Below are 14,709 nucleotides of genomic sequence, written 5' to 3'. Positions count from 1 at the left end.
CATGTGAGACTTAGATAGTTTAGGAGAATGGGCAGAGAAGTGGCAAATGAAATATAATGTGGGAAAGTGTACGGTCATTCATTTTGGTAGAAAAAAATAAACATGCATATTATTTTTTCAGATGGGGAGAAAATTTAAAATACCCAGATGCAAAGGAACCTAGGAGTCCTCGTGCAGGATAGCCTGAAAAAAGGGGAAGTGCAGTCCTGGCATTCATTTTAAGATGAATAGAATAAGAGCAGGGATGTGATGCTGAGGCTTTATAAGGCAATTGGTGAGACCTCACTTGGAGTATTGTGAGCAATTTTGGGCTCCTCATTTAAAAAAGGATGTGCAGATGTTGGAGAGGGTTGAAAGGAGGTTCACTAGGATGGTTCCAGGAATGAAAGGATTATCATACAAGGAATGTTTGACAGCCCTTGGCCTGTATTCGTTGGAATCTAGGAGAATGAGAGGGAATCTCATTGAAACATTTTGAATGTTGAAAGGTGTGGAGAAAGTAGATGTTGAAAGGTGATGGGAGAGTCTAGGACAAGAGGGCACAACTTCAGGATTAAGGGGTATTGTCTTAGATCAAAGATGTCTAGGAATTTCTTCAGCCAGAGAGCGGTAAATCTGTGCAATTTGTTGCCACAGGCTGTTGTGGAGGCCAGGTCATTGGGTGTATTTAAGGCAGAGATTGATATGTTGTTTAGCCAGGGCATCAAAGGTTATGGGGAGAAGGTTGGGCAGTGGGGCTTTGTGGAAGAATGGATCATCTCATGATTGAATGACGAGGCAGACTTAATGAAAGAATAGCCTATTTTTGCTCTTATGTCTTTTGTAGGGACAAGTTTTGAACTTTTTGTAGTTTCAGTGGGAAGTGTCTAAAGGGGTGGAAGGGAAGGAAATGGTAGACCAGGGTATCTCGGAGAGGATCGTCCCTGTGAAAAGCAGATAGAGGTGGAGAGGGGAAGACATGGTTGAATTGTGCTGAAGTGTTAGAAGATAATGTAACGAATGTGGAGTATGATGGGGAGGAAAGTGAATGAAGACCAGAGGGATGCCTAGCTGGGGGAGAGGAGGCAAAAAGTCCAAGAAATGGAGGTGATATGGGTGCAGGCTTTATCAATGTCAGTCAGGGAAAGTCCAATTTATTAAATAAATGGGACATTTTTGATGTCATGGAGTAGAATGCAATAGATGGCTTATGAAAGGGCAAAATGCCAGTTGCTGATATGTCCTATGAGTTGAGCTGATTTTTTCCCCCCCCCCCCCAGGATAATCACTCTGAATGGTTTAAGAAGTTTCACCTTGATGCCTCCATCATTTAACTAGCCCGCTCGTTGGTTATGCACTGCCAGTTGCAATAATAATTATTATCAAGATTGAAATCTTGTTATTGCTATTAAATGAGCAGCCATATTTCCTTCACACATCTGTTAGTCAACCTGCTTGCATGATTTCCTGCAGCCTGTCATGATAGCTAAAAGTGAGACTTGGTTGCAGGAAGGGCAGGACTGGCAGCTCAGTGTTCCAGGGTTCCGGTGTTTCAGACGTGATAGAGGGGGAGAGTTGAAAGGGGGAAGAGTGGCATTTCTAGTCAGGGAAAATATCGCAGCTGTGGTTAGACATGACTGCCTGAAGGTTTGTCTACATAGACCATATGGGTAGAGCTGAGGAACAGGAAAGGTGTGACCAAACTGATCAGGTTGTATTATAGACTGCTCAATAGTCAGTGAGAATTGGAGGAGCAAATTTGTAGAGTTATAGCTGACTGATGAAACAGAAAGTTGCAATTGTTGGAGATTATAACTTTCCACATATTGACTGAGACTCCCATACTGTAAAAGGGCTGGATGGCTTGGAGTTTGTCGAATATGTTCAGGAAAGTTTTCTAAATCAATTTATCGAGGTACCAACAAGAGAGGATGCAGTACCTGATCTCCTATTAGGGAATCAGACAGGTCAGGTGACAGAAGTATGTGTAGGCAAAATTTTGGATCCAGTGACCATAATGTCATTAGTTTCATTAATTATGGAGAAGGATAGATCTGGGCCTTGGGTTGAGATTCTGTATTGGAGAAAGGTGGTGGCAAGGGCTTGCCTGTGATGTCCTGGGCTGTATCCACTGGTTTTTTTTTTCAGGCCTTGCGCTTGAGGATATTGTTGACCTCATACCAGACTGTGATGCATCTGGTCAGCACACTTTCCACTACATATCTGTAGAAATTTGCCAGGATGTCCATTGTCATACCAAACCTCTGCAAACTCCTGAGAAAGTCAAGGTGCTGATGTGTTTTCCTCTTGATGCCATTAGTGTGTTGGGTCCAGGAAAGATCTCTGAGATGTGACTCCCAATAACTTAAATTTGCTTTATCCCCTATACCTCTGATCCCCCAGTGATCACTGGATCATACACATTTTAGAAGGAACATTCCAGAGATTGGGCCATTGGCCTTTTAAGGCATCCTGTTTAATCATTTGGTCTAATATGACTTAGTTAAACTTGTGAAAAGCCTTGGAATATTTTGCAACATAACGTGCATTATAAATACACTTAGTTCTTGTTGATAATCTAATTCCATCTTTTAGAGCTGTGATAGATTGGAAACATGTGTCTACCTCCTGATCTTGTCCATCTTGCAGGCCTAATAGATGAACAAGTCAAAGAGATTGGAGTCCAACCACTTTGGTCTGGAAAATTGACTGCCTTAAGATTAAAAATTGATTGCAAATATGGCCATGCAAAAATTAGTGTGGCAAAATTCTGCAATAGCTATTATGAATGATGGTTTTTGAATCAGCATTTTTGAAGTGTCTTGTGATTTGTTAGTAAAGACATTATATGATTTACACTGTAAATTGTTGTTAAAGTATCCTACAAGTAAGAGTCAAATGAAAAATGGTTATTAGATGAATATTTGTAACTTTGAAGCATTATGAAGCTCGAGCTAAGACTTTGTGGTGGTGACAAATCTGTTTCTATATGCACAGGAAATGCTCCTCCAAGTTGGCCCTCCAGAGACACATGGGAACACACACTGGTATCAAACCATTTCATTGTCAACACTGTGATTACAAGACCAGGCTAAAAGCGTCTTTGATCCAACACATGCGAATTCATACAGGTGAGGTTAAAATGGCAGTGTATAGGTTGGAGGACTTCATGCAGGAGATAGTCAAGGAGAAGAGTGGGTTAAAGATTTATTTTATTTCAAACATGGAAAATTATCAATTTAATTTACTGGGATATTCATTTTGCAATTTAATGTATGAGATGCATACATACATCTCCGCAAACTCCATCAATACCGGAGCACCGCAGGGCTGTGTACTGAGTCCCTGCTCTACGGCTGTGTGGCTCACTATGATGACAACCTATGACAGTAGTACCGTAGTGGTCTGTATAAAATGGGTGATGAGTCAGCATACAAGAGGGAGATTGAAAACTTGGCTGAATGGTGTGCTAGCAACAACCTATTATTCAATGTCACCAAAACCAAGTAGCTGATTGTAAACTTTAGGGAGGGAAAATCAGAGATGTATGATCCAGTGATCATTGAGGGATCAAATGTGGTGAGGATGATCAAATTTAACTTCGTGGAAGTCACCATCTTGAGGACCTTTCCTGGACCCAACATTTGTAGTGGTTCAATATGACATCAGAAACCTTGGCAAATGTCTATAGATGTGTGCTGACTGGCCACATCATGGCCTGGTATGGTAGCACCATTACCTCTGTGAAGAAAACCCTGCAAAATGTAGTGGGCACAGTCCAGTACATCACAGGCAAAACTCTCCCCACCATTGAGAAAATTTATATGGAATGCTTCTGTTGGAGAGCAGCAACAATCATCAAGGATCCACTCCACCCAGGGCATGATGTGTTCTTGCTGCTGCTATCATGAAAGAGGCATAGGTGCCACAAGACTCACACCATCAGGTTGCTACTCCTCCACCATCAGACTCCTCCACCATCAGACTCCTCCACCATCAGACTCCTCCACCATCAGACTCCTCCACCATCAGACTCCTCCACCATCAGACTCCTCCACCATCAGACTCCTCCACCATCAGACTCCTCCACCATCAGACTCCTCCACCATCAGACTCCTCCACCATCAGACTCCTCCACCATCAGACTCCTCCACCATCAGACTCCTCCACCATCAGACTCCTCCACCATCAGACTCCTCCACCATCAGACTCCTCCACCATCAGACTCCTCCACCATCAGACTCCTCCACCATCAGACTCCTCCACCATCAGACTCCTCCACCATCAGACTCCTCCACCATCAGACTCCTCCACCATCAGACTCCTCCACCATCAGACACCTCCACCATCAGACTCCTCCACCATCAGACTCCTCCACCATCAGACTCCTCCACCATCAGACTCCTCCACCATCAGACTCCTCCACCATCAGACTCCTCCACCATCAGACTCCTCCACCATCAGACTCCTCCACCATCAGACTCCTCCACCATCAGACTCCTCCACCATCAGACTCCTCCACCATCAGACTCCTCCACCATCAGACTCCTCCACCATCAGACTCCTCCACCATCAGACTCCTCCACCATCAGACTCCTCCACCATCAGACTCCTCCACCATCAGACTCCTCCACCATCAGACTCCTCCACCATCAGACTCCTCCACCATCAGACTCCTCCACCATCAGACTCCTCCACCATCAGACTCCTCCACCATCAGACTCCTCCAGCATCAGACTCCTCCAGCATCAGACTCCTCCAGCATCAGACTCCTCCAGCATCAGACTCCTCCAGCATCAGACTCCTCCAGCATCAGACTCCTCCAGCATCAGACTCCTCCAGCATCAGACTCCTCCAGCATCAGACTCCTCCAGCATCAGACTCCTCCAGCATCAGACTCCTCCAGCATCAGACTCCTCCAGCATCAGACTCCTCCAGCATCAGACTCCTCCAGCATCAGACTCCTCCAGCATCAGACTCCTCCAGCATCAGACTCCTCCAGCATCAGACTCCTCCAGCATCAGACTCCTCCAGCATCAGACTCCTCCAGCATCAGACTCCTCCAGCATCAGACTCCTCCAGCATCAGACTCCTCCAGCATCAGACTCCTCCAGCATCAGACTCCTCCAGCATCAGACTCCTCCAGCATCAGACTCCTCCAGCATCAGACTCCTCCAGCATCAGACTCCTCCAGCATCAGACTCCTCCAGCATCAGACTCCTCCAGCATCAGACTCCTCCAGCATCAGACTCCTCCAGCATCAGACTCCTCCAGCATCAGACTCCTCCAGCATCAGACTCCTCCAGCATCAGACTCCTCCAGCATCAGACTCCTCCAGCATCAGACTCCTCCAGCATCAGACTCCTCCAGCATCAGACTCCTCCAGCATCAGACTCCTCCAGCATCAGACTCCTCCAGCATCAGACTCCTCCAGCATCAGACTCCTCCAGCATCAGACTCCTCCAGCATCAGACTCCTCCAGCATCAGACTCCTCCAGCATCAGACTCCTCCAGCATCAGACTCCTCCAGCATCAGACTCCTCCAGCATCAGACTCCTCCAGCATCAGACTCCTCCAGCATCAGACTCCTCCAGCATCAGACTCCTCCAGCATCAGACTCCTCCAGCATCAGACTCCTCCAGCATCAGACTCCTCCAGCATCAGACTCCTCCAGCATCAGACTCCTCCAGCATCAGACTCCTCCAGCATCAGACTCCTCCAGCATCAGACTCCTCCAGCATCAGACTCCTCCAGCATCAGACTCCTCCAGCATCAGACTCCTCCAGCATCAGACTCCTCCAGCATCAGACTCCTCCAGCATCAGACTCCTCCAGCATCAGACTCCTCCAGCATCAGACTCCTCCAGCATCAGACTCCTCCAGCATCAGACTCCTCCAGCATCAGACTCCTCCAGCATCAGACTCCTCCAGCATCAGACTCCTCCAGCATCAGACTCCTCCAGCATCAGACTCCTCCACCATCAGACTCCTCCACCATCAGACTCCTCCACCATCAGACTCCTCCACCATCAGACTCCTCCACCATCAGACTCCTCCACCATCAGACTCCTCCACCATCAGACTCCTCCACCATCAGACTCCTCCACCATCAGACTCCTCCACCATCAGACTCCTCCACCATCAGACTCATTTAAGGACTCTTACTTTGGACATCATTTATTACTGAATTTTTTTTCTCTGTATTCCAAAGTCACTTTGTTTCCATTTCTTTCTTTGTTTACATTTCTCTCTCTTGTGTGTCTAGTTTGCACGACCAATAAGCAGAAATTCTGCCTGGCCACAGGAAAAAGAAGCTCAGGGTTGTATTTGATATCATGTATGTGCTCTGAAAACAAATCTGGACTTTGAGAGCAATGATTGCATTTCATCAACTGCTGTGGCTAGTCACTTTTTGTCAAATCTTGTGACATAAATTGTTTACCATTGACATAATGCTTCAGTTCCAGACAGCAAAAATCATTGTTTTAGTTGCTGCATAGATGTTTCTCTCCATTGTTTGACACGTTTCAATAACCACAATTGGGTACTCTGGTTTTGAATATTTACTTCTCCAGTTAGATGTGGGGATGAAAGATAATTCTTCATATTTATAGATGAGCACAGCCAGAAGATCTTTGCTGCAGAGAGGGAAATCGAAGCAATTGTACATTCATTGTTGGACTGAGAATGTCTTGTGTCCTATTGTGCTTCTTTCATCTTCAAAGGTGAGAAACCCTTCAAGTGTACAATCTGCCAGTATGCCTCTATTGATGCCAGCTCCCTGAGACGGCATTCCCGTACACATTCCACTGAGAAGCCTTACAAATGCCAGCTGTGTTCATATAGTTGGTAAGTGCATTTAATCATGCTGTGCTAATTTGCTTTTGCTTGTCTTTGAACATATACGATTGCATTGATGGAAGGATTGAAGGCAACGCCTCATAGGTTCTGCAATGATATGGCCAGTGTTTCCACCTGAAATAATACTTGCTTTCTCACTTTTCTAAAATTTTGTGTCATGTAATTTTATATTTTTTCCAAAATGAGCCACACTTGAGATTGGGAGCTGCCAAAAGAGGAAGAGCAAAACCATCTATCTCAGGATGGGGCAGTTTTTTAAGCAGTCTTTCTGAATCCTAACTTCCTGAAATAGATGATCGTTGCCCTGTGTCAAACTTTCTCTCCCAGCACAAGATTGCTGTCCTCTTCCCCATGCGTTTATTTATTTATCTGGATGAGAAAGACTTTTTTTTAAAGAAAGTTTAAAGAGAATGAAATTACATTTATAATTTACTTGTTTTCTTACAACAAAGGAGGAGTCCCATCAATCCTATTAACATACTTCTCTATAACCCACACATCTTTAAGATGTGAGAGGAAAGAGGAGTCCCCAGAGGAAACTCTTGTGGTCAGAGGATGATATGCAAATTCCACACAGATAGCAGCTGGGGTCATGACTGAACCTGGCTTGTTGGAGCTATCAATTAGCAGCCAACCAGTTGCACAGCTATGACACCAGAATTGGTCATTGCATGATAGATGGTTCCTTAATTTTACCAAGAGGAAATGGGGGGAAAAAGGCAGTGACTCATAAATCTACAATTTTTGTCTTATTTCTAGTCTTCAGTATCTACAGCCTTTCACTTCTGAACTGTTTCTAAAAATAGCTTGCATTTTGTTTCTGCATGTTTGTGCAAATTGAAGGCAATGGATGAATGTGTTTCCTGGAGTGTTATTGATCCATGCAGCTGTTTGTGTCCTTCTTTGTGCTTGGTTAACAAATCAGAACTGGTTTGTCATTGGCAGTAATGAAGTCAGTATCGCCATCAGGAAGGAGAATAATGGCCAATTAATGGCCACTAGAGTTGGAATGGATAAAAACAATGCATCTTCCAGCATGCAATTAATACCCTGTAGCACTGAAGTTATGCTTGGATAAGGCTATCCCAATTTTGTGAACGCTTTCAGCATTAGGAACATTAGTACATTCTAAGAGAATGCATAGGCTAGGATCTGGAGCAATAGGCAATCTGCTGAAGGAACTCAGTAGGTTGAGCAGCATCAGTCGGATCAAATAAATGATTTGTTTGGAACATTTTGGGTCAAAACCCTTCATCAAGACTGATGCTACTCAATCTGCTGGGTTCTGCCAATAAATTGTTCATAAAACCAAACCCTTGCAGTTTGATATCACAGCAAAGCAGAAATCCAAAATAATATTTTCCAAATTCAAAATTCTATTTCCTCTTGCAGCTTGATTATGATTATTAAAGAACACTCTTTCAAATAATTTACATAATTGTATTAAAAAAAGGAAGAAAAAAATTGGATGATGTAGGAATTTTGTAGTTATGCGTAGCTTGTGGTTTGAATTTTTCATGAATAATTGAAGAAGAGCCTGAAAGTTTTCTAATTTAAATTATCTGCAATAATAAATAATTATTATCGTGGTTAGCGTTGCATCACAGATAGCGTAGCTGTTAGCGGAACACTTTTACAGCACCAGCAATCGAGACTGGGATCCACACTGCCTATAAGGAATTTGTTCATCTCCCCGTGTCAGTGTGGGTTTCCTCCAAGGGCTCCGATTTCTTCCCACCGTCCGAAACATACTGGAGGTTGTAGATCATTTGTGTGTAATTGGGTGGCACGGGCTCATGGGCTGAAATGGCCTGTTACTGTGCTGTATGTCTAAATTTAAATAATTATCATCTTTCACTGAGGGGGAAGAAAGCTACAAAAGATATCAAAAGTTAATTTTCATTCAAAATTTGTTTTTTTTTTAAATTTCATCATCGGAGTGGCTGAATCAGTGTGGAAAGACCTTGGCTCAAAGGGCTTTGACAAGAAGAGGCTAAGGTGGTGATGCAGCAGTTGCAGTAAGAAAGGACCACCCTATTCGAGAAACTAAAAGGATTCACTGGGTAAAAATTAGTCAGTGTGTATGGCACCCAAGGCAGGGGAAATGTTCCTCTTGCAGAATATGGGTCGTCAGGGAAGCCAGCTGTTTCCCTGATGACATCATCTACAAGAAGTGCATCCAGCTACAGCTCCTGAAAAACTGAGTTAAGGAATTGGAGTTGGATGAACTGTGGATCATTTGGGAGGCAGAGAGGATGATAGACAGGAGTTACAAGGACACTATCACACCTAAGAGGCATGAGACAGTTAGATAGGTGACAGTCAGAAGAGGGAAAGAGAACAGACAGGGAGTGCAGGGCACCCATGTGGCTATTCCCCTCAATAACAAGTGTACCATTTTGGATTCTGTTGAGGGGTATGACCTACCAGAGACAAGCCATGGCGATTTGGTCTCTGGCATGGAGTCTGGTCCTTTGGCTATGAAGGGAAGGAAGGAGAAGAGAAATGCTGTCATGATAGGGGTTTCTGTAATTAGGGGGAGAGATGATGGGTTCCGTGGAAGAGGTCAAGTATCCTAGATGGTACGTTGCCTCCCTGGTACCAGGGTCCGAGATATCGCAGATCTAGTTCACAGCATTCTCATGAGGGAGGGTGAGCAGCTAGATGTCGTGGTCCACGTAGGGACCAATGATGTGGGTAGGAAGGGTGAGGAGGTCCTGCATGGAGAGTTCGGTGAGTTTGGTGTTATGTTGAAGGACAAGACCTCCAGGGTTGTGATCACAGGATTGCCACCCGTGCCACATGCTAGTAAATTTAGAAATAGGAAGATAATGCAGCTTTGCATGTGGCTGAAGATATGGTGCAGGAGGGAGGGCTTCTGCATAATTGGGCTCTCTTCCAGGAAAGGTGGAATCTATTCCAACAGGACGGTTTGCATCTGAACTGGTGGGGGACTAATATTCTTGTGGGAAGGTTTGGTAGTGCTGCTTCAGGGGAGTTTAAACTAGATTTGCAGAGGAATGGGAACCAGGGTGAATAGAGGAGTGGAGGAGGTAAAAGATAATGTGAAAATTCCATGCACCATTAGAAGTCAAAGGGTTGTATGTGGTGGAAATTTTCTCAATAACATCTATTTCAATGCAAGAAGTATTGTAGGAAAGGCAGACGATCTTAGAGTATGGATTGGCACGTGGGATTAAAACTTGGTTGAAGGAGGGGCAGGACTGGCAGCTCGATGTTCTGAGCCATTGTTCCAGACACATTAGATTGGGGGGAATGAAAGGGGAAGGAGTGGCATTGCTTGTCAAGGAAAATATCACAGCTGTGGTCAGGCAGGAGAGACCAGAGGGCTCATCTACTGAGGCTATGTGGTTGGAGCTGAGGAACGGAAAAGGTATGAACACATTCATGGGGTTGTATTATAGACTGCCAACAGTCAGCATGACTTGGAGGAGAAAATCTGTGGAAGATAGCAGACAGTTGCAGGAAACATAAATTTGTGATAGCAGGAGACTTTAACTTTCCTCATATTGACTGGCACTCCCATACTGTAAAAGGGCTGGATGGCTTAGGAGTTTGTCAAATGTGATCAGAAAAGTTTTTTAAATCAATATATTAAAGGAGTATCAACTCGAAAGAGTGCGATACTGGATCCTCAATTAGGGAACAAGACAGGACAGGTGACAGAAGTATGAGCAGGGGAACATTTTCAGACCAGTGATCATAATGTCAATAGTTTTGTTAAGTATGGATAAGGATAAGTCTGGGCTTCAGGTTGAAATTCTAAATTGGAGAAAGCCCAATTTTGAGGAAATGAGACGGGATCTACAATGCATGGATAGGGATGTTTTCTCTAAAGGATGTGCTAGGTAAGTGGAATACCTTCCAAGGTGAAATTTTGAGAGTTCAAATTTTGTATATTCCTGTCAGGCAAAGTTAGCAGGCAGAGGGAACCTTGGTTTTTGAGGGATATTGGGGATTCAGTTCAGAAGAAGAGAGAAATGTGTAGCAGGTACAGGCAACAAGGAGCAAATGAGTAGTACAAAAAATGCAAGAAAAACCTCAAGAAAGAAACCAGGAGGCTAAAAAAAACCAGGAGATTGCTTTGCCAGACAATGTGATGGAAAATCCTAAGGGTTTCTACAGGTATATTAACAGTGTGTAGCATTTGCTCTACGCGAGCATAGAGAAGAACGACGCACAAACCAAAGCCTTGGAAAGCAAGACGATTTATTGCTCTGGCCTTTGCCCAAGTGCTAAAGTCAGGGTCCTCCATCATCGGAGTATCGGGCTGAGATTAGCTGGCATTCCTGCCAGAGTTCCCCATCTTCCAGCCGTCCAAAGGTCACCTGGGATGAATGCCAGTGTCACCCCCAGGTCCATGTAGTCGCCGCATTCGTCTGCCATTTTGCAGGCCGATCCATGACTCTGTACACGGTCCACTACATGACCCCCTCGTGTTCCCCCCCAGGACAGGCGACCAGTCTATTGTCCTTAGCTTTGGGTGGTCTGCCCCTTCATCACGGGGAAGAAGTGGAGACCGACTCATTACAGTCCAGATATGTCAGATTCAGGTGGTTGACGATCAAAGACTCCTTCTTACCACCAATGTTGAACACCAAGGTGGAACCGTTATCCCTGACGACCTTGTAGGACTGTTTTAAGGGCAACCAGTGTGCGCCCCTTCTCATGAAAACATACTGACAAGTCTTTCAGTCTCTGGGGACGTTATGTTTGCCTGGCCGTGCAGTGGGGGTTGCCACGGCACCAAGGACCTCCGTTTTCACCGCAAGTTCTTAAGGGTCACAGCGAGGTCTTCCGGGTGTTTATCATGTGCCAGGAACTTCTCGGGGATGATAAAAGACACTTTGTAGACCATCTCCACTGTCAAGGCATTGAAGTCATCATTCAGCATGGTATAGCTTCCCTGCAGGACCCAAGGCAGTTCGTCCACTCATTTGGGACCCTTGAGCAGGGCCATCAAGGCTGCCTTGAGATGCCAGTGGAAGTACTCCACTAACCTGTTGGCCTGAGAGTGATATGCCATGGTGTGGTGGAGTTGTGTCCCCAGAAAGTTAACCAATGCTGCCCAGAGGTGAATTGTGCCCCTCTGTCCAAAGTTAAGTGCTCTGGGACCCTGAATCGGGATACCCATGTGTCAATGAATGCCCTTGCTCAGTTTATGTGGTAGTATCAGCCAGTGGGATCGCCTCTGGCCATTTCGTGGAGCAGTCAACCATGATCAAGAGGTATCTTGTCCCACAGGAAACTGGCAACAGCCCCACTATGTCGATATGTACATGGTTGAACCTGCACTGTGCTGGCTCAAAAGACTCTGTGGGTGCTCTTGTGTGAACTTGCACTTAGGAGGACTGACAGTTTGTGCAGGTCTTGGCCCACTGGCTGACCTGTTTACAGAGGCCATGCCAGACAAATCTGCTGGCCTCCATTTTTGCCAAGGTGTGGATTGCAAGGTGCGCCAGGTTGCGATGGCATCGAAAACCTGGCACCTCCATGAAGCTAGAACGATAGGGCAGGGGCTGCTGGTAGAGACGTCGCACAGCACTGTCAGGTTACCTGGGCTGTCGGGGGCGTCCTCCATCCTGAGGCCAGAGATGGCTGTCCTATACACAGGGATCTCAGCGTTTTGCCACTGTGCTTTGGCGAGGGCCATGTAGTCGACCCCGTGGGACAGGGCGTGTACTGACTCAATCGCAGATTGTGACAGAGCGTTGGCTATTATGTTACTTTACCCACGATATACTGAATGTCTGTGGTAAATTCGGACACATAGGACAAATGTCTGTTGTCGGGCCAATCACGGGTCCGATACCTTATGGAAAGCAAAGGTCAGCAGCTTGTGATCAGTGAACACATTAAATTGCTGGCCTTCCAAAAAGTAACGGAAATGTCTACAGCACCAACAGCTCTCAGTCGAAAGCGCTGTATTTGAGCTCTGGGGGGTGGAGGTGCCTGCTGGAAAAGGCCAGGGGTTGCCATTGGCCCTCAATGTGTTGTTCCAGTACGCCCCCTACTGCTGGGCTGGAGGCACCGACTGTCAGGTTGATGGGTGATTCCAGACTGGGGTGGACCAGGATGGTGGCATTGGCCAGCACATCTTTGGCATTCTAGAACTCCCTGGAAGACTCATTGTCCAAAGTAGTGTCTTTTGACTTGCCTGCCATCGGCGCAAAGAGTGGGTGCATGATGCATGCTGTTGCTGGTATGAATCTGTGGTAAAAATTTATCATACTGCTGAACTCCTGTAGCCCTTTTACTGTGCGTAGCTTAGCGAAATTCCGGATCGCCTCAATCTTCTCAGGGAGGGGAGTAGCCTCATGTCTGTTTATCCTGTATCCCAGGGCTCATTTCTTTAGCTCACCAGCACTGTTCATACAGTCTTAATGTACAAATTCCTTCCTAACAGCTGGACATCAGTTGCAATTCAAATTGGTGAAGAATTGACAGGCACTAGCTCACAAGTAGGCGACTTTTCTCATGTTGCCACAGTACTTTTGGAATCCATCCTATTCCATTGACAAAATGCAAGCAAAGCAGTACTCCTTCTGCACAAGTGGTTCTGCATAATAAGTGATTTGCACAAAGATGCAAACAAAAGCAGAAGTTGACTTGTTTTTGATTTTTTTTTTCTTTTGCTATACAGCATTCAGAAGAAGAGCCTGGATCTTCATGTGCGCAGACATCACACGGGTGAGAGATTTGGATGTCATTTTTGTGACTACACTTCACCTGACAAGCAGCTCTTGCAAAAGCATCTGAAGAAACACCAGAAGGAGATGGAAGAGTCATTAAGGAGCATAGAGACAGCGCCTATAGTGGAATCATTCACAGTGTAATATTTAATGGCATCCTGGAAACTGGCAGTCACAAGAATTTGTGAGACCTTGCATCTGCAGGCTTGGGTTTGTTTTCCTGTTTAGGAGGAGGTCAACTGAGCAGTAGCTATTATCAGTACACTAGATGAGCTGCCAACAATTACTAAACATGGAGATATCTGGGAGTACCTTCCAAGATTGCTAACATTCTGTTTCTGGTATGTCTGAGTTAGAGTGTGCCAGTGTTAACTGCAAATCATAGTGCTTTCAGAAAATAATTTCTTTGTGTTCTAACTGGTTAGACGTTCTAACAATGAACTCCAGCATTACTCCTGATTTATATATGATTCACAAGAAAGCGAGGTGTATTTTTTAAATTCAATGAGGACAGCTTGGGTGTTCAGAGAAATCAAAAGTACTTGCAAATCAATTAATCTGATTGAATTAAGAATGACCTGCTGCTGCCAGCTTTAAGTAGATTATTAATAAACAGTTTCTATAACTGGAACCTTTGAAACCCTGTGCAGAACTGGAGAGAAGTGAATATGGCTTCAGCCACAGCTTTGGGCCATGTTTATTCTCAGCACAGTGTGACGGCCCAACTGTTGATCCAAGTTTCCATTATTGCATCAGTTGGAGCTTTGAACTGTTTCCATCAGCATCCAGCCCATAGCTGACCAACAAATGGTTGCTTGCAGTACAACATCCAATTGTTTTAGATTTTGTAATTTCACTTTTATCTGAAATGCAATGAATCTTGTCAAAGATAAAATAGGCCTGACATTTAATTTGTAACTATAGACAGTGCTTTGGTATAAATGCCCTTTTTTCCTGAAAAAAACAATAGCATTGAAATCATATTTGTCAATATTTTAGTTCAAAATCACTAACACTGATGTAACATCTTTGGTGTCGACCCTGATTCAGTGATAACTTCTTCCAGTGGAAGATGGCCTTGGACATCTAGCCCCAGACACTTGATCACTGTGTGCAGTGCCATTAGAGGTTACATCTTTCAAAGTAAATATTGAACT

General features: G+C 44.9%; 1 protein-coding gene across 7 annotated transcripts in view; it reads left to right on the top strand.

Annotated features, from left to right (window-relative positions):
• LOC138751328 (oocyte zinc finger protein XlCOF6) overlaps positions 1–14,447 on the top strand; it is a 67,241-nt gene extending 52,794 nt beyond the window's left edge. For 6 of the 7 annotated variants that reach the window (XM_069913489.1, XM_069913494.1, XM_069913491.1 and 3 more), the window contains 3 exons: positions 2,977–3,115; positions 6,709–6,827; positions 13,504–14,447. In XM_069913489.1, coding sequence (XP_069769590.1) covers positions 2,977–3,115; positions 6,709–6,827; positions 13,504–13,696 — 451 coding nt within the window. In that variant the 3' untranslated portion in view covers positions 13,697–14,447. The remainder of the gene's footprint in view (positions 1–2,976; positions 3,116–6,708; positions 6,828–13,503) is intronic. The other variant, XM_069913495.1, reaches the window with a different exon arrangement.
• Positions 14,448–14,709: the final 262 nt, after the last annotated feature.

Source organism: Narcine bancroftii, chromosome 1 (assembly GCF_036971445.1).
Source record: "Narcine bancroftii isolate sNarBan1 chromosome 1, sNarBan1.hap1, whole genome shotgun sequence".
NCBI lineage: Eukaryota > Metazoa > Chordata > Chondrichthyes > Torpediniformes > Narcinidae > Narcine > Narcine bancroftii.
Note: the sequence above shows the minus strand (reverse complement) of the source record. Positions and strands in the feature narration are given on the sequence as shown.